Genomic DNA, 19,647 nt, shown 5'->3' on the forward strand with positions numbered 1-19,647 from the left:
ATTGCCATGACTGAGAACTCTGAATTTAGAAGGGAAGTTATTCTCTTTCTGCTCTAAATCTGGGAGACTGCTGTGTAGTGCTCAGAGACGGGCACAGAAGTTGAGTCTTGGTTGAATGACAGATTGACCAAGGACAAACTCTACTCTGGGTGAATTTTCCCAGCCTTATAACTTCTTTATCTTTCAAATGTGGCTGCCAAGTTTTTTTTTTCATAGATTGTGTGTGTGTGTGTGTATGTGTGTTGAGTGCATGAGAACATTATTTTGTAAATAACCCACTTGTCCAACTATAGCACTTACACCACTTGTTTTAGTGCGATGCTTCGTTGGTGGCTTTTCTATTGATACAGTGAAGTGAACCCATAGCGCCAGCCTCGGCCTGAGCCATCTGACCCAAAGCTGCCAGCACAATAGAGCATATCCTCTTACTGCACGTGTGTGACTGAATCAGCCAGATCTTGCCGGCCTGTGTGCAGCTCGGGAGTCACAGGCTGTGTAAATTCCCTTCCAGGCAGGAGATGCTCCTGGGATGCTGTCACTGCTCTGAGTCACATGTGCAAACAAAAATCCCCAGAGAGCACTTGACGGCTGAGCCGGCAGTTCTACTTCTGCATGGTCATCTGCAATGCAAGCCTTACTCCAGCTACCTGGATAGCCAAGTAGTTCACTGATGCCCGAAACCTAGCTGCAGTTTAAATAGGCAGGGCTTGATCATCCACCTTGGCCTTGAGACAAGAGGAGAGAGAGGTTTGTTCTACATTGGGCTAGAGCAGGGACTCAGAAAATAAATATGTAAGACTATCCTTCACCTGATGATCTGAGTTCAAGCCCCTGTGGAAGGAAAGAACCATCTTCCTCAAGTTGGCATGCATGTAGACACACACATAGAGAGGCAGAGACAGACAGACAGACACAGAGAGAGAGAGAGAGAGAGAGAGAGAGAGAGAGAGAGAGAGAGAGAGAGAGAGAGAGAGAGAAAAAGAAAGACAGAGAGAGAGAGAGAGAGAGAGAGAGAGAGAGAGAGAGAGAGAGAGAGAGAGAGAGAACCAAATAAACATTTATTTTAAAAGATTCTATATTGCTATTTGTTTTCTCAGACTATGTCCTTTGGCTGTGACTCAAGTGGTATACAAAAACAGCAAGAAAGAGGATACTAAATATATTTGAAAGGGTACCAGCAGTTAAAACACGGCTGGCCTGAGGTTCCAATGGCACGCTCCCTCCCTTTTTTATTCTGGCACCTCGTATGTATCCATTTCAACCTGTATTTATTGGGGTAATCTTTAGAAGAGTCAAAGGAGTTCAGACTGGCTTTAGACACTGTACACACGCTTCCCCCGCCTTTTGGCAGTAAGCCTGCGGTCATTATCACTATTTACTATTTTCCCAGCGCTCATACTGATGTGTGATGTGGGGCTTGCTACTTACTCTTTTTCATTCTCAGTGTCCCTGGCTGCCCCACAAAGGGACAGAATTCACACAGTAGTGTTCTTCAGGTGCTGAGTAAAACCTCACAAGCACAGAATATAGATGCTGCTGTATCCTTCAGTACTCCAAGTGTTGCACATGCTTTAAGTATTAATACGATTAACTGAATAGCCTGTATGGCAGATTCTTTTTTTTTTAATTTCTTTTTTCAAGAGGAGAAAATGTGGTGTATCAGTTGCTTTTCTGCTGCTGTGATATTATTACTTACGGTGCCTTAGAGTATTACAGGGTTTATTTTAGCTCACACTTCCCAAGGATGGATAGCCCACCATAACTAGAAAGACAGCAACAAAAGCATGAGGCTGGCCTGGTGGTCAGGAAGGAGAGAACAAGCGTGTTTCATACACGCCCAGGAAGCAGGGAGAAAGGGCAGGGAAGTGGGTTCAGGTGATAAGACCTTAAAGCCTACTTCTAATGACCTACCTCATCCAGCAAAGCTCCACCTCCTAAGGGTTCTATAACTTTCCCAAACAGCACCACCTGCAGACCGAGTTGTTCAAGCACACGAGTCTGTGCGACACATTTCTCATACTGGCCTGTGAAGCATCTCCTGCTTTGAGCTTTCCTGGGATTACACAGCCAAAAGGGGGAGAGGAAACTCAGAGAAGCCTGGGACTCCAGACACCTTTCTACCCATTACATCCATTCCTTTTTACTGCATGCTTATGGTGACTATGATGATAAACGGAAGCCCTGAATGCTTCCTGGCCCCGTCTTTAAGTCTCAGATCAGGGTCAGGCATGCTGCCGTGATAGCTAGAAGCACACCAGCACCGGTATTCATGAAACATGCTGATAGATGGTTAGGCAGAGTGCTCCGTGTGTGTCCCTGTGGTAGAGTGCTCAGGGTCTCCACAGTCTTGTCTATCATGGGATTGCAGAGAATTGTACTGGTTAGCACTTCACCTCCAAGAGAGCCTAGAGATTAAACCTCTGCAAAAAGCTGGTCCACTGGATGTTCTTTCCAGACTGGAATGTGACTTTCTCATCTCCATTTCTACGTCTAGGACTTAGCAGGAATGCACATAACACTGGGTAAAATAAGAGATGTCGCTCAGTCACTGTGAACTGCCACTTTGTCACTATTTGGGGCCTCGCGGAAGATTCTGTTACCCCTTTGCTCTGCTTGTTTCCTTTGTGGGTAGCCTCATGTCCCCACCCCAGTCCTTTACTTACCTTTACTCGGTAAGCTTCTTTCCAAAGGCAACTGCTCCTTTATCATCTTATCTTTATGGAAACCATCTTACTAAGCTTCCACTGGTTGGACAGATATTTAGTCGTTTCCTCATCATGATGAATAGATTTTCATTTATTTGCTATTATTGCGTTTAACCCTATTCCTTAGCAGATTTTTCTCAATTTTACATTAATGAATGAAAAGTACATTTAACTGTCATGTTGACATATAAATAGAATTATTAAAAAAACACTAAAAAACCTAAGTTACAATATAATTCATACATATATACTTATATGTAATATATACATATATATATACTTCATATATGAATATGAACACTCTTAAAGTTTTTATATCATATAAACATATTTTATAGTGTATAAAAAAATAAAAGGAGAATTATCTAGTACCTATTGTGTCTCATAAAGAACTTCTACTACTGAGCTTGATCTTTAAAATGATTTTGACAGCTTTTTCTCTGGGTCAGGGAAGAACACATGGGGTCCCACCTCTCCCTGAGGGACTGTTAGTAGTGACTGGTTACTGGGGAAGGGGTGTCACCTCCTTCAGCAGTGTAGTCACAGAAAAATTAGTTCATACCCCAGTAAATAAGTGTTCACGCATCCGCACATAAACAACCCCAATTAAACTCAGTGGACCACACAGAGCAAAAAGCATGGAAGTGTGAGGCGAGGTGTGGAAGAGAGACGGGGCTGAGGGAGGGCAGTGGGGGTGAACACGACTAATGTTCATATATATATACACACAACGTCAAAGAATAACTATTTCAAAATTAGGGGGAAAAACAGCCTTGAAAAGAAACACAACTTGTTTTAATGTTGAGGAGTGGTGTGGCCTTCCAGGCCACCCGCTGTAAAGTCAGGCTGAAGCCTGGAACCTTTCCAAACTTACAGCTTCTTATCTGCCAGCTTACGATCATAGTTCATGTCGGGTATCTGGACTGGGATTGGAAAGTGCCTTTGTTTCTAACACACAAGCAACAGTTAATACAGAAGTAGTGTTGGCTTATTAATTCCCTGTGCACATACTTTACAGTCGCCCTAGCACATAGGATTTCTTTAGTGAGAGACGCTGTACCATACGCTGAGGTCCTCCAAGGCTAAGTGAGGTTACCTGTTCTTACCATCATGAATGTAATGGAAAACCAGTAACCAGGTTTCTTCTTAGTAGCATAAACAGCTGGTTGGATTCAGAAGCAAAGCATTGGTCTGTCTGTTTGGAAGAGCCAGACACTGCTTAAGCTCAGATCACCGCCTTGGGGCCAGGAGCTGAGGTGTGACAGACAGGTGTACTGAGCATGCACTGTGCCGTCAGGACACAGTTGTCTTTCCACCAGGGAGCAGAGGCACCTGTCTTTCTGTACACTCGTTTTCATGGACTGGAACAGACGCTGGAGCTGCTGAAGAGAGGGTACCCGCCTCCCAACCCAACAATAACAACAGAATCAACAAGAGCAAAAGCAGACCTTTATCCTGCTGTATTCGAAAGAGAATTAAAGAATGCAAGCCTAAAACTTCTGCCATGTGCATAGGAAGTGCATGGACCAGGGACAGCCAAGTGAGGCAAGCTTTGATTTGTTCTGCTTTCAGGCAGACCCTTTTATAACAGACCAAACAGAGGCTCAGAGACGACCCGTGAGGTCTGTTCCAGCAAAAACCATTAACAAGGTGCAAGAGCATATACTTTGACAGTAGATGAATGAACTCAGGGTCAGGTCTGAAGGGGGTGCAGTTTGATGACACATATATGCAGCTAGTGCCATTTGGCCATGGACACATTGGGTGGCCATCGTCACCCTTAGCATTCTCTAGGAAAGAGGACTTGATGCAAGGATGCCCTTTTTTCATTTGGCACTCTATTTTTATTTATTTATATTTTTGCAAGGTTCTTAAAGCAGATCAATGATTCTGAGAAGCAAAAATATTAGGAATAAATAATTTCAGTTCAGACTGGACAAAGAGACAGGGATGTAACAGCTTAATGTGACAAACTTTATCTTTTAGCGAAGGAGTACCTGGAAGTACGTTTTTAAAACTTCCATAAATTATGATTTAAAACAATGGAAGTTTTCTGGAGAGCTTCACCGAACTTTACATGAGAAAAGGTGATTTTCGGTATCCTGGCAGTAAATTCCTTGTTACTTCTCTTCATCTGTTCATAAGAAAAAATTCTTACGAATTATAGTACTTATCTGATGTATGTTTTAGATTAAAATATTTGTTTCATGTTATTTCATAATTGAAGATCATTCCACTATTGCACACTACCTTCATTGCTTGCCTGAGCACGTGAGTGTGTGTGTGTATGCGTGTGCGTGTTGGGGAAGGGGGTGTCGCCATGTCATGCCAAGGTGACTTCAAATCAGAAGACAACCTTGGCGTTGGTTCTCACCCTCCACCTGGTTTGACATGGGGTCTCCAGTTGTAGTTTCAGTGCAAGTGCCCGACTAGCTGGTCCACGAGTGCCCAACCAGTCTCCTGTCTGTGCAGCGCATCTTCACAGCTGGGGTGAACTAGCCTTGCAAACGCTTGGTCTACTGCATCCGCGTTTTGATACAGATTCTGACGCCCTGAACTCGGATCCTCAGGCTAGCGTAGCAAGTGCTGCTCACTCTACTGTCTTCTTAGCTGTGGATCCGCTTCTGATTCCGCATCCTCCTTTAAAGAATTACCTCCATCTGGAATGTTTAGGCGATGCCGTGGTCGGTCAAATGATTCCTAATCTTAGGAATTTCCCACAGCAAAGGTGCAATTCCCACCTACGCTACATGAACTGATCAGAAGCCGAGAATCCCCACCTCAAGCTTTCCATGAATTTATGTGATAAGAATGTGGGACAGTTGAATCCCGACTTTTGTGGCTTCCAGCCAAGAAAGTCAGACATCCACCTTTTCATGCTTCTCATATTGAATTGGCCAGCAGCTGTCGCACGTTCATGTCTGAGTTCAAGGACGCCACAAACGTGGTGGCTGACCGGCAAGAAGATAGAAATGTAGATTAAACTGCTAATGACTGCTGCAAAAGGTGTCCCGCTGCCTCTGTTTCCTATTGAGACTTTAAAAGCAATACGCATCGGTGCAATTATAAACCCTAGCTAGACTGAAACTGATTTCTCTTATAAGATTATATACCAGGTGAAAAATAAGAAAACTGAAATCTAAAAAATGTAATATTAAATGAATTCAGCAAATAATATTGTTCATATTTGACAAAATAAAATCTGTACCTCAGCTTTGAAGAACCAAGAGATAGAAAAGAAGGAGGAAGGAAGGAAGGAAGGAAGGAAGGAAGGAAGGAAGGAAGGAAGAAGCCAAGACAGCAATGAGAGTGAGGAAAAACAAGAGTATATATGGATAATGTGTAGAAAGGATTTTTGCATGGATTATCAAAAACACTGCCCTGGCTGGAAAGAAAACTCAGTGGGTAAAGTACTTGCTTTGCAAGCACAGGGATTAACTTAACTTTTGATCCCCAGAACACGGGCAACAAATTTCAGACAAGCTAAAAATTTTAATGTCAGTGCTGGGGAGGCCAAGACAGGCACATCCTTGACCCCTCTTGCCAATCAACCTAATCCACATGACTAGTCTCAGGAGAGTGAGAAAGAAAGGTGGAGGTATCTGAAACACAGCGCTTGAGATTGTCCTCAGACCTCTACATGCCTATGCACACATGTGCCTGGAGACAAAAAGCAACATACACACACGTACACACATGTGCGCGCACATACACACACAGGCACTGTTTTTTAAATATTGGATTTTGACTTGTATGAGACTGTTATTTTATACTGTTGCATTAAAAGAAAACTGCTTTTTTTTTCTCTCCCCCTTAAGGAAAACATAAACATTGACGAAGCTTCAAGATGCCTGGTCAAGCACATACTTGCCAACGAGTGTGACCTCATAGAGTCCATAGAACCAGACATTGTGAAGCCCCACCTCACAGCACCCAAGGTCGTCAGCTGCTCTGGCTGTGCCAGATCCTAAAAGGTGCCTCTGCTGGCGTGTGACGGTCAGAACCCCAGGGCCCTAATGAATTGTGCTTCAATTTTTTTTTTTGATTACCATTTTGGGTAAGTGTCAGGAGAAGCCCATGGCACATGTGACGAGCCAAAGATGTATGACTGCACGTTTCCTGTCCAGAGAGGAACAGCAAATATTCTTTATATGTTTTTCCCGACCCTCAGCACAGTGTTTACAAGCTTTTTAAATATCAGTCTGTTGTCAAATGCTGTTTTATCATCGAGCAAAGTCACTCAGGGACACATCCAGCCGTGCTACGTGTTCCTTTAAATCAGCAAAGGCCTCTGGTCTTCTTGAGAAGGGGAACAAGAGAGCACAGCGGAGGTCAAGCTAAGCGCGGAATTTGCCTTGCCCTGGTGCGTCTTTGTTCTGGTTTCGACTTGTTTCTGGGTGGTCCTATAGGTCTATTAAATAGAAACGGTATTTTCGCCTTTCTCGGCAGACCTGAGGGTTGTGTGTGATGTTGCCCTTCAGAGTCGTGTATGCAGGCAGCCTGTGCCTTTGTTGCCTTCATTGTTACTTGCTGTGCCCTGAATGCTGGTTTAACTGAAAACTGTATGGAAAGATCTGCTCCCTGAATGTGCCTTTCTCTTAGCATCCTCGGACTCAAGCTGTGGGACTCCTCTGTACATGTAAGATATATTATATATATTTTGCACAGGTGGAAAATAAAACATTAAAGATGCTGTTTCCCTATTTCTGATATTGCCTTCAACTTCTTTTTTAGTACTGTGGATTTTTTTTTTGACAATACAGCCATGCTTCTCAAATTCCATTTCTCCATTTGATTTTAGAAAAGGGATAAGGAATTGGGATGAGTTCATTCTATCTTGTATCAACTGTTTCATTCAGCATTTAGGTCAAGAAAATAAATAGTGCTTATGGACTTTTGGTTAATCACAAAAATATCTTTATACATTCTGACTAAGAAGGTTATAAAGCAAAGAATATAAAAACAAACAGCTGGCCATATTGTTGAAATGTTTCAGGTGGGTAACATTTTTAAGATGAATATTTTCCTTTACTATTCATAGTATACTCACAAAATTTTCAAATTTCACAGTATATATTTTAGTACACACCATTGACATTCATTGTTTCTGCAAGCACCACACACGTGTTAGTACTGCGTTTCTTTTTCCCTTAGGATGGGCACTTACCTCTGATGCAGTTGGCCCATGAGGCAGATGGTCCTGAAGCATCTAGGAATTCATGCTTCTTAACTAGCTCTGACTTATGAGAGCAGAAAATGAGCTATACAAACCCCCAAATTTCTTTTCACTCACAAAGAGTAACTCCAAGGCATGCTCAGAGGACTGCTTCTGGTGGCATTAAGTGTCTGGTTTCTATGGAGGGAGTTTTCCATTTGATTCATCCCACATGGTTTTCTTATTCCTTCCCTGATGCTCTTGGGTTAACCTCCAAAACAAATTACATTCACACAAATCCTCGTCTTATTCTGTGGAAGGTGACCTAAGATTGTTAAGATGGAGGTGAACCAAGGGGGGAGATCCGTAGTATCAGATGCAAAGGATGCAATCAGGAGTATGAGGAGACAAACTACAGAATGGAAAAAAAAAACATGTTCAAGCTATTCACCTAACAAGGGGTTCATATAAAAATATATAGGAACTCTAAAAACTCCCTGACAATAATAACAACCCAATAAAGAGGGTCTGAACAGATCTTCTTCCAATGTGAAACTATCAGTGGTCACCAAATGAAGGTAGAACATTACTAGCCGTCAAAGAAAGGGATGCAGTTCTACACTATGAGCTGTAATTCTACTCTAATCAGAATAGCTAACCCCACAAAGGAAAAAAATAACAAATGTTGGTGAAAACACAAGAACAATGGCAATGGGTTTTTGATCCTACTGCACCTATTGGTTTTGTGGGAGCCTAGGCAGTTTGAATGCTCACCTTACTAGACCTGGATGGAGGTGGGTGGTCCTTGGACTTCCCACAGGGCAGGGAACCCTGATTGCTCTTTGGACTGACAAGGGAGGGGGACTTGATTGGGGAAGAGGGAGGGAAAGGGGAGGCGGCGGTGGGGAAGAGACAGAAATCTTTAATAAATAAATGAAAGAAAGAAAGAAAGAAAGAAAGAAAGAAAGAAAGAAAGAAAGAAAAAAGAAGAAAGAAAGAAAAGTACTATGCCACTGATAGAAATAAAGCTTAATATAACAGCTATAGTGAAGAGCATAAAGGTCTTAAAAATCTAAAAACTGCATCTACCGCATGGTTCAGCGACACATTTCTAGGTCTATGCTCAAAAGAAAACGAAACAGCACATCAAACAAATATTTATTGCATCACTCATAGCTACGATGTGGCATCCACCAAGGCACCTACTGGTAGATAAATGGATGAAGAAAATGTGTAGATAGCTATGGAGTACCACTTGTCCTTAGGGGGAAAAAATGAGATCTTGTCATTTGTAGCAAACTAGGTGGAGTAGGAGAATATTACGCTAGAAATAATAAGCCAAACACAGGAAGACAAATACTCTGCGCTCCTCTCTTTCACAGGTGGAACCTGTAAAGAGCTTATTTTAAGGTAGTAAAGAAAGAACTGTAATTACTAGAGGCTATGAAGGAGTCGGAGTGATGGATTGATGGAGGAAGGGTGAATATGGGTATGAAAATGGGTAAGAGGAATAATTCCATAGTATCATGGAGAACTAAGAGATGAGCTCAAATTTCTGAAATGGGACAAAGAGAAAATTTATTTTACCTAATTTAATTTTATTGTATGTATATATGTATTGGAATTTTTTGATATACCGCACATATAAATTTATCATTTATTACTTTAAAAAGTTTTAAAAACAGAAGAATGACCCTTTAACCCCAACACTCAGGAGGCAGAGGCAGGGGGACTTCTGAGTTCAAGGCCAGCCTGGTCTACAGAGTTCCAGGACTGCCAAGGCTATACAGAGAAATGTTGTCTTGAAAAAAACAAACCAAAGAAGAGAAACTAGTGTTCTGAACTTCTGAGCCATCTGTCCAGCCCGCCATTCATGATGGGGAAGGCGAGACAGGATTACTGAAAATCAGTGGATCAGAGTGGGATATGTCTGGGACTCTGGGCTCACTGGGATCCTTTTGATGTCAGCATGTATCACGATAGCTGCTGGAGCAATTGCAGTATCACTGGCGAGGCTAACCAGGGGCTCACATTCCTGAGATAAAGCTTTACTTGTGGTATCATTCGGGATACTTGATGTAGAAGCAACTGAGCCAAGGGAATGAGCATGGCGGAGAACAGTCGGGAACATCAGTTATAATCTCAAAGAGGAAACACATCAGAAGGTAGCAGAGATTGCTCCACTGTCCCTACTATTTCTAGTACTGTCTCTTTTCCATCCTCTTTTCCTCATTAATAAGACTCAAGCTTCATAAACTATGGATTGTCACTCTTTAAGGGGCAAAGTAATCAAAGGTAGGGCTTGTGAAAATTTGAAAACACTAAAAGATTTCTGAACATACTACAACCAAACATTATTTTAAAAATAAACACATCATGAATACAGTGTGTTTCTGGCTGCCTTCGGCCTGTGCTGTATCACAAGGCCTTTCTGAATTCTTAGTTCTGAGCATAAAACACACGCTCTTTTCACTGGGTAACTTATGCTGCCTAAAGCACTTTGGCTCAGATTGGAGATTATTATGTGTTGAGAATTGCAGTGCTTTTATTGTACATAAAGAGTTTCCTCCTCCCGCCGAAGCATGATGGCATAATTCTGTAAAGAGAACACTTTTAATGTTTCCTTGCCCCCATGCCTCAGCATGCACATGTAAAATAGCGATCTGAATTGCATCATGTCCGCATGCTTGATTTTAAAAGTTGCTATTTAAATTTCTGCATCAAGTTTCAAAAAAAGCATTAAAGGAATTTTGACTTGTGGTTAAGATAGAAGTTTAAACAATTGTTGAAACAACCCTAAATATACTTCTACCATTTAGTACTGCATATTTATATGAAGTGGAGTTGTTAACATTAAGAATAACAAATCAGAGCATCAAACAGCTTGAAATATCATTGAAAGATCATCTATGTCTTGCAAAATTTAATTCTTTATGAAAAAAAAAAAAGAAATAGTCACATCCCTCTCACTAGGATGCAAATGGGCTTTCATCTTCAACAAATGGTAACATTATATACACAACAAAGAACTTTGAAAATATATTTATTATCCTTTATTATCTGTAAATATTTGCATTCTATAATCATTTTATATACTTATATGCTTTGGCTTTTCTGAATTTAAAAGAAACTAAATTTAAGAGAAATTAAAAATTTCTCTGTAAGAAGGGGTCACAAGTGAAAAAGATCCTTAAAAGAAAGTCCCTGAACTTTTTTGAAAAATCCATGTAAGATCAGAGTGTCCTAAAGATGCAGAGGGAGTAAATGCAGAGTATACAGACAATAGCAAGGCAGACCAAAGGCGCCCTGCAAAAGACCCATTACAGCCTCCTGTGCCGTTCCTCACAGCTGGCTCTGGATGTCAAGGATCAGAGCACCACAGAGGTGAGACCTCCCGGATGAGCCTCATACAATACTAGCATAAATTAGTGAATAGTCAGGCTGTCTCACGTTGGCTTGAATAAACCTCAGGCTCCCTTCTCCAGTGGCAAAGTTACAGGGAGTGGGAAACTAATTATTGCAATCTTTTTGGTTTCCCTTCGTGCCTGCCCCCTTTTTCTGTCTCATCACCAGTGAGTCCCAGAATCTTTAAGCAATTTTCATTTCTGTTTGTGCTCTGAGTGCTTCTGGACATAGTTATATGGGCTCACTCATCTCTACAGACAGTGAGCAACTTTCGGAAGCTCACATAGCTACTCGCTGGAGGAACAAGGACTCACACCCAGGAGGCCTGATACCAATGGCTTTGCTGTGAAATGCTATGGCAAACTCTCTCCTTAGATCTTTGTGGGGTGCAGTGCTACCACATACCAGCTGCTACCAACCACTTCTCTTCAGCACTGTGTGAGATGCTGCTGTACACTCTCTGTAAAAACACTTAGCTCGGTGCATGAAGCATGGCAAGCAATGGAAAAGGATTACTGTGCGATTCTCCTGTTGACTTAGCTATTACTAAGCTAAAGGAGTATAAACATGGCCATCTGATGAGATGATATGCATGTGTCGAGATATACAGGGCCTCACTGATGCAGCTTGGTGATTGGTTCCGGTGATAGCGGAAAGGAATGATTTCCTTTTGGGAAAAACAAAAACGTTAGGAAATTAATTGTTATGATAGTCTCACAACTTTGTGAACATATTAAAATCCAGTGAAAAGGAAAAGAAATGGTGAGTAAATAGATTACAAGGTCCTCATAAGAAACAAAGAAAAGCCAGAGAAAAAGAAATACAGAATTGTTTTCCCTGATGCATGAATGGAGGCCAGCTTGAGGAAACTGTCCTGGTCTGATTCTACCGGAAGATGTCATCTGACATGCTTGTACCACTGCTGGTATCGTTCTCCCCAGCTCGCCCTTGCTGAACTCACGGCTTGCTCTCAGATGCTGGGAATTGCCATTGGGCATAGTTTTACATTTAGTTGCTTCTGAGCAGCCCCTGACCCCTGATATCTTTGCCGCTCTTAATTCCCTCAAGCAATAGTGCATCTTTTATTTATTTTATTCCAGGACTGGGATAAAAGGAGCACGAGAAACTCCGACTGAAAGGGTAGAAAATGGAGGTGAACTAGAGCAAGCACTCCAACATGGGAACAAAGTGCCCCAGTGAAGCCTGGCTGCTCATCCTTTCATTAGTGCGGCTAAGTCTGAAATGCTCCGTTTTAACAACCAGCTTATTTTCTTCAATTGAATTCATTGTCAGAATAATAATCTCCAGACCCAGCCAGTGTATTCCTAAATTCTGTATACTGGCTGACTTCAGACGTGAGAGCCAGGAAGTTAACAATGCAGAAGGTCCCGATCATCCTTTCTGTTAGAACATGAATCAGCCTTATGCAAGCGTTTCTTTTGATTTTTCACATCAAATACCAAATGACATGCTGGCACTTGTAATACATTCTTGTGTTTTCTGTCGCCTTGAACTGAAGTTTTAAGAAGTTATTTTACGTTGGATGTGTAATACCAAATCAATTTGCGTTCACAGAAGTCTTTAATCAAACAGCTACCAAGTCACTGCTCTGAGCGTGTCTCTGTATTTGTATTAAATGGGCCACCTGTCAAGGTTTGTAACAAAATACATAGTACTTAATATGTGTTAGTTTCTTTTTTTTCTGTGATAGCTGTTGTCATGGAAACCTGAGGAATAAAATGTCATGGTTCCTTGCACTTTAAGTTTGGAATTTCCTTAGAGGAAGAGAGAGTGGTTAATAAGACCGGCAAAAGATGGAACCAAGGATGAGGGTGACTGTTTCTGCTACTACTGGCAGTCTTCATTTTCAAGTATTTTTATCATTGCAGTAAAAGGTGATAAATATTATTTATTGCTAGACCCTTCAATACATTTCTTCCAAGTAGAGCATCATTTAATTATTCTTAAATAATTAAATGGCTGGAGGGTTTCATTTTATATAAATAGAAAAATAAATAAGCATATAGAAAAATAAAGATGTGTTGATTACCATGATTCTGCAGAGACCTGTAGCCAGTCTGTCTGTCTTTGTGGTTAATTGGATACTCTGTCCTTTGCTAATGTGAGAGAGAACGATGTGTTTATGATGCAGGCTGTATGAGGCAGGCACCAAACTTGAGTAAAGCAGCCTATGAGGTATGGCTGTCATTTTCTCACTTGGCAGCAGGTCAGTGAACCTGTACGGAATGGGGTGAAAGCCAAGCGCTGAGAGGGGGCAGCAGAGAAGATGAAACTGCCTATCTAACTCTCTTGGTTCAGCTGTACAGGAATCCTGATTTAACCTTCACTATCATGTTGTAAGAAATAAGAATTTCTTATTTCATCTCTGCGCATTTTTACTCAATAAAAATTGAGCTGATTGTCTACTGTTCATAAACCAAACATCCCTGATGACTACAGCAGAGTCCAAATTCTATAGTAAGAGTGGGTTAGACATGTATCCTGTTATACACTCTGGCTTTGTCTGTCAATTTGACACAGGTAGAGTTATCAGAGAGGAAGGAGTCTCAGTTGAGGAACTGCTTCTAGAAGATCCAGCTGTAAGGCATTCTCTCAATTACTGATCAACGGAGGAGGGCGCAGCTCATTGTGGGTGGTGCCATCCCTGGGCTGGTGGTCCTGGGTTCTATAAGAAAGCAGGTTGAATGAGGCTGGGGAAATAAGCCAATAAGCACACCCCCACCCCCACCCCATGGCCTCTGCTTCAGCTCCTGCCTTCAGGATCCTGCCCTGTTTGAGTTCCCGTCCTGACTTTCTTCAGTAATGAACAGCAAAGCAGAACTGTGAGCCAAACAAACCCTTTCCTCTCTAACTTGCTGTTTGGTCATGGTGTTTCACTGAAGCATTAGAACCCTAACGAAGACCCTTTTTAATTGCGGTCGTGTCCCACAAGGCCCACACTGCAGACCATAATGTTCATTAACAGCTACAACTCCCAGTTATATGGAGATTTTTCACTTTTCTTATTGGAATTTTATCTTTAATATTCTAGTAGCTGAGAAATATGAAGTTACTGTTGATGAAGGGATAGGTGTTTTATGCTAATAAAAACAGTCGGTATCATAAAAATAAATGGTAAAAAGTGGCTTACCTAATAAAAACAAACACATTAAGATTCTGTGATTAAGTTGCTTGGTAAAATTGTAGAGAACAAGATAATAGAAATAGAGTACTTCACACTGTGTATCAATTTGTATTTAAAAATTAGTGCAAAATATTTTAAGTATATCTATATAACAGTTAGGAAGCAGATTTTCTTTAAACTCTACGAACTATAATCTGGGAGTCTATTTCAAAGAGAGGTGAATATTTCTCAGAGGAATCAGAGTAAGATAGGAAGAAATAATGTATGAAAATATGGAATTATATGGGCCCATTGAACGTTGCCCAGAGAAATGTGGTAAACCTGTAGTTCAAGCACTGAGGACCAGAGGTAGGGGAACTGCCGAAGCTCAGGACCCACAGGTTGAACATTTATCCCTGTAACCAGAGCTATTTTGTGTGTGTAACTGTAAAATTTCCGTAAAGAGAGTAGATGCATGAAGCTGAACAAAGAACACGTAGTAGGAACAATTACGTCTTAGGAAGTGGAGATTCATTATGAAGAATTAATTAAGGAACCTAGGGAAAGGCCAGCACTTCCGAGGCTGAGAGAACACTGCCACAAGAGAGAAAACTTAGCTGAGCCTCCCTCCTTCTCACCTCTGAGGCTGAGCTGTGGACTCTGCTAGGGAAGATGCTGCTGAGGTCCAGAGAACCCAGTCGCTACATGTGAAGAATCTTATGCACACAGGAACCACTTTCTGGAAATCGTTGGCAGGGATCCTCCTGAAACCCACTGGGAGACATGCTACCAAAGTCTTCTGACTAAAGAATGGTTTGCCAGAAAAGAATCCATTAACATCAGAAAGAACAGCACTGAGTCCGGCAGAAGAGTCCCCTCCTCCCCTTGGGCTCTTTCTAGCACCATCTACTGGCAAGGCTGTGCACTGCGCATACTGGCAAACAGGAGTAGAAGGCTCAGCTCTGGAACCAAAGGACAGAGTGCAGATCCTAGCTTCTTATTGTTAACTGCAAGCATTTAGGTGGCACTGCCTGGGAGGACTGTCTAGAAAACAAGATAATAAATGAGGATAAGGAAAACCCAGGAATCTGAGAGAGGAAGCGGTGGGCAATAGAGCACAGGAGATGGGGGGACAGAAGAAAGGATGAATTCAAACAAACTATGCATGAAAATGCCATAAAGAACCCTGCTAATCTGCAAGAAAATTAGAGAAAAATTAAAAATGCGGAGGACCACAGACTGAATTTGGAATCGAAGTGGATAACCATCACAGTGTGTTAATCACTGTAAACCTCAATAGCTCAACCTTAAAGAGCTCCTCGCCTCAGTGGCTTTACTGAAGCACTTCCCTGTCACTGAAATCACGGTGTGGAGTCTGCCAGATGAGGTTATTCTTCTCTTGGATTTCTACATCACCCTGGAGTCCTTTGCTTCTAGAGATGCAGATAGAAGTGAGCGAGAGAAATACATGAGTGGTATCGAACCACTCTTCGGTGGTTACAGAGCTGACCAGAGTGAAGGCTCCTAGTTCTAAGAGAAGCTGAGAATGGGACCAAGAAAATGACCTATAGTCTTTCTTCACTACATGAGATATTTCAGATTTGTTCATTTTAAAATTTCACCATGCCTCAATGCCCCAAATTCAATTATCGTGTCTTTAATATAAAAAAATGATGATACTGCCGGGCGGTGGTGGCGCACGCCTTTAATCCCAGCACTTGGGAGGCAGAGGCAGGCGGATCTCTGTGAGTTCGAGACCAGCCTGGTCTACAAGAGCTAATTCCAGGATAGGCTCCAAAACCACAGAGAAACCCTATCTCGAAAAACCAAAAAAAAAAAAAAAAAAAAAAAAAAGATGATACTTATTGTACGTATGGCTATTTAGCACATATTAAATTCCCTTAATTAGTAATTAGGAAGGCTGGAAGAGAAATCCACACATGGATAAATATCTTAAAAAGATCATTATGGTAAGGAACAATTTTCAATTTGTAGTTTTTAGTGGGAAACAGAAAAACCTATATTTTTTTAGTGATCGAATTTACAGATTTATTTTTAATCATCTGAATGTCAGAAAATAGTTGGTATTATCAGGAGCCAAGTGTTTGAAGAAATTCTACATGTTGAAGCTTTGATATTTGTAAAGCCTAGCATGAATTTTCCACCCATACTTAAACCCTTTGGCTCTTTAATTTGCAAAGTTGAAGTGTTACTAATCGTACTGTGGTCTCCAGTTATTGTGAAGATTTCGCAGCAGCAACATGGGCCGTAGAAACACCGGGAGCATCTCAGCGCATGCATTGTTGCAGGCATGGCTGTGAGGGCTTTGCAGGGAGAGGAGTATTTCCAGCATGCAGGAAGCTTTGCACTGAGGTTTTGTTAGTTCCCTACTTTTTCCATTATCGCACTACTAACTATTCCAATTCATAGGTCAGTCTGCCTTCCCTGAATTCCATAAATATTAATCGAAGCAGTGCCAGCTACTTCTAAATAGACAGCAATGTAAATATGCAAATGATATATAAACCACAGCTATGAACATGTAGCATTTAATTTTAATAGGACAACTTTGTATATCATTGTTTCTTTGTGATAATCAGCTGCTAAAGATGTTATTAGGAAGCACCTGGTTAAAGAACAAAATCTTTTTTAGTGATATGAAAGGGTGACTAGGTCTGTATCAAAAGTTTCTGTATCGTTTGGAAAATAAAATGAATGTAAACATCATGAGTGATTTTACTTCCCAAATTAGAGGTAGTTTTTTCTGTCTAATGGGAATTGGTGTTGGGATCTTATTTTTTTTCTTTTTATGATGAATATCTTTCTAGTTCATAAACTTACTACACATCATAAATTTTCAGGGTGGATAGAAATTACACACATTATAATCCATTAAAGTTTATACAATCACATAACTAATAAGGAAGTTATTTATTTTCACCAATAATTTTAATTCATAATATCTCAAAGATAAGCCTTTATTATATAGTCATGAATAATTTCTCAGAATAAATGTCTAAAACGGAAACTACTGTTTCATGATTTATGCAAAATTTTAAAGCCACCTGGAAATTATTTCGCGGAAAGCATGTACTGATCTCTCCTTCTCTTGATGGTATTTGAAAATAACCAGTGAGCAGACCCACCTAGGCTCCTCCATTCTGCTAGACCGTTGCAGAACCTTTGCAGATAGACTCCCTGTGTGTGCTGGGGAGGACAGGCAAATGCATGAGGCGTAGAGAAATCTCTGCAGAAACCACAGGCATGATGTCAGTTTTTACTGGAGACCCAAATAAACACAAATTTAGAGTCCTCCCTCCTCTCCTCAGTACCCTTGAAAAAGGTCAGTTTGCTCTACTAACTACAAAACAATACACACAAATTAGTTTTTGAAGGAGTATTTTTATCTGCTAGGGAGATGTAGCCCGTGGGCTTCATCCAGTAAATCTGCTTGCTAATAATATTAATGAAATCAATGAGTCAGGTGTTGTGTTTTATGGCGTTATATTTATTTTACCAAGCCATTATAAATTATAATGCTTTTGAAATCATAATAGAATCTTCTCAGATTGCCTTTGATCTATAACTATAAAGTATCTTTTAAAATATACTGTGGAGTCTGCCTTCACTTTAACCTTGTAGAAAATTGAATAATAGAGGCAGAATAAATCAAAGCATAAAACATTTCCCCAACAAAGTTTAAGTTTTTTGTTTTGCTTTGTTTTCTACCTTAATTTATAGAAGTTTGCCAGCTTTCTTGCCTTACCCCTTTAATCTCATCCTCGCATTCAGAAAGTCTGAGGCAGGAGAATTACTACATTGGACATCACTTTGCTCTGACTATATAGTGAGTCTCAAAAAATATAAACAAAAACCAGGATCTTTGGTATATTAGGTTGGAAGTTTATGAAATTTAGACACTAAGAACTTCTGGATTATGAAAAATATTTTAATCTAGCATTTTTAAAGCACTATTTGCATGATTTCCTGTGTTAAAGCTTTTCATACTTGTACCATCCCTTTTGGTACTACAACATACTTTTAGTTTTTAGTTTATCTTGGCATTTGCGACCTTCTGTGCTGAGAGCATGTTCTACAATAATAACCATACATTTCGATTTGAGACATTTGACCCCAATCTTTCTAAGAGTGTACCAAACACTAATGGTATTAGGAAAAGTTCATTTGACACCTCTAAGTACATTCTTTCATCCATTGGAGTCTCTCGGGTGAAGATCTGTGGGTCTGTGGGGTTTGTCTGTACATGTGTATACTCACACATGTGCCTGAAGTTTTTTCAAGGCTTACTCTTATTATTTTTAATGACATGTATATGTGCATTTTTAGTGTAAATCTATGCATGTTGTGTGTGCAGGTACCAGAATCATCAGATGCCCTGGAGCTGGAGTGACATGCCCTTGTGGGTCTCCTGGGAACTGAGCTCTGTTCTTCCCTAAGAGCTGTTCATACTCCTTTTCTATTTTACTTAAACTTTTTCAGATATTATAATTTTTCTTAAGTTTATTTATATATTTTACATCCGAACTACAGTTTCCCTTCCCTCCTCTCCTTCTATTCTCTCCCCACACACCATCACCAATCTACCCCTCCTCAGTTTCTGTTTCAGTTCAGAAAGGGACAGGCCTCCCCTGGGTATCAATAAAGCATGGCATATCAAACTGTGATAGAACTAACTCCCTCCCCTTGCATTCAGGTAACCCAGTATGGTAACCCAGTATGAAGAATAGATTTATAAAAGTCAGCCCAAGTATTAGAGACAGTCCCTGTTCACACTGTTAGGAGCAGACATTAGAGTTTAATTATGTTATTTCCTTCCCCCAGCTCCTATAGGGTCCTCTCTACCTGCTTACCCAACCCACTGAGAAGCCATGTATGCTACCCTTTGAAGCTGTTCCCTCCCTTCAGGAGATTCCAACTGGTGACAACAAAATTCAGTGTGAAGAATTCCACCCAGGTGCCTGTGAAGTTTTCTTTCTCCTCTCTCCTTTCTTTCTTTCTTTTTTTTTCATTACATCAATCAAGGAAAATCTGCAGCTGGAGAAGTGGTAATGAACTCTGTGCAAATTGAAAAATAAAACAATATAACAAGGAAAGGGATTTCCTTGTGCTCCTGGGCATGAATGTCATTGAGTATTTAATATCAACCATGCTTTATTTTAATCTTAGAGTTTGGTTTTCATTATATTATTGAGTTTTATATACTACACACAATCAGTTCACATATGAGAAAATTGAAC

General features: G+C 40.6%; 1 protein-coding gene across 1 annotated transcript in view; it reads left to right on the forward strand.

The window, feature by feature from the left end:
• Window positions 1–7,391, forward strand: part of Rab38 (RAB38, member RAS oncogene family) — a 47,227-nt gene extending 39,836 nt beyond the window's left edge. Inside the window, exon 3 of the mRNA XM_050127228.1 lies at window positions 6,524–7,391. Within this exon, the coding sequence (XP_049983185.1) occupies window positions 6,524–6,676 (153 nt within the window). The 3' untranslated portion in view covers window positions 6,677–7,391. The remainder of the gene's footprint in view (window positions 1–6,523) is intronic.
• The last annotated feature ends 12,256 nt before the right edge of the window (window positions 7,392–19,647 follow it).

The sequence above is a fragment of the Alexandromys fortis genome, unplaced genomic scaffold, assembly GCF_014885135.2.
Source record: "Alexandromys fortis isolate MF-2015 unplaced genomic scaffold, M_Fortis_MF-2015_v1.1 scaffold_272, whole genome shotgun sequence".
In the NCBI taxonomy this organism is placed as follows: Eukaryota; Metazoa; Chordata; class Mammalia; order Rodentia; family Cricetidae; genus Alexandromys; species Alexandromys fortis.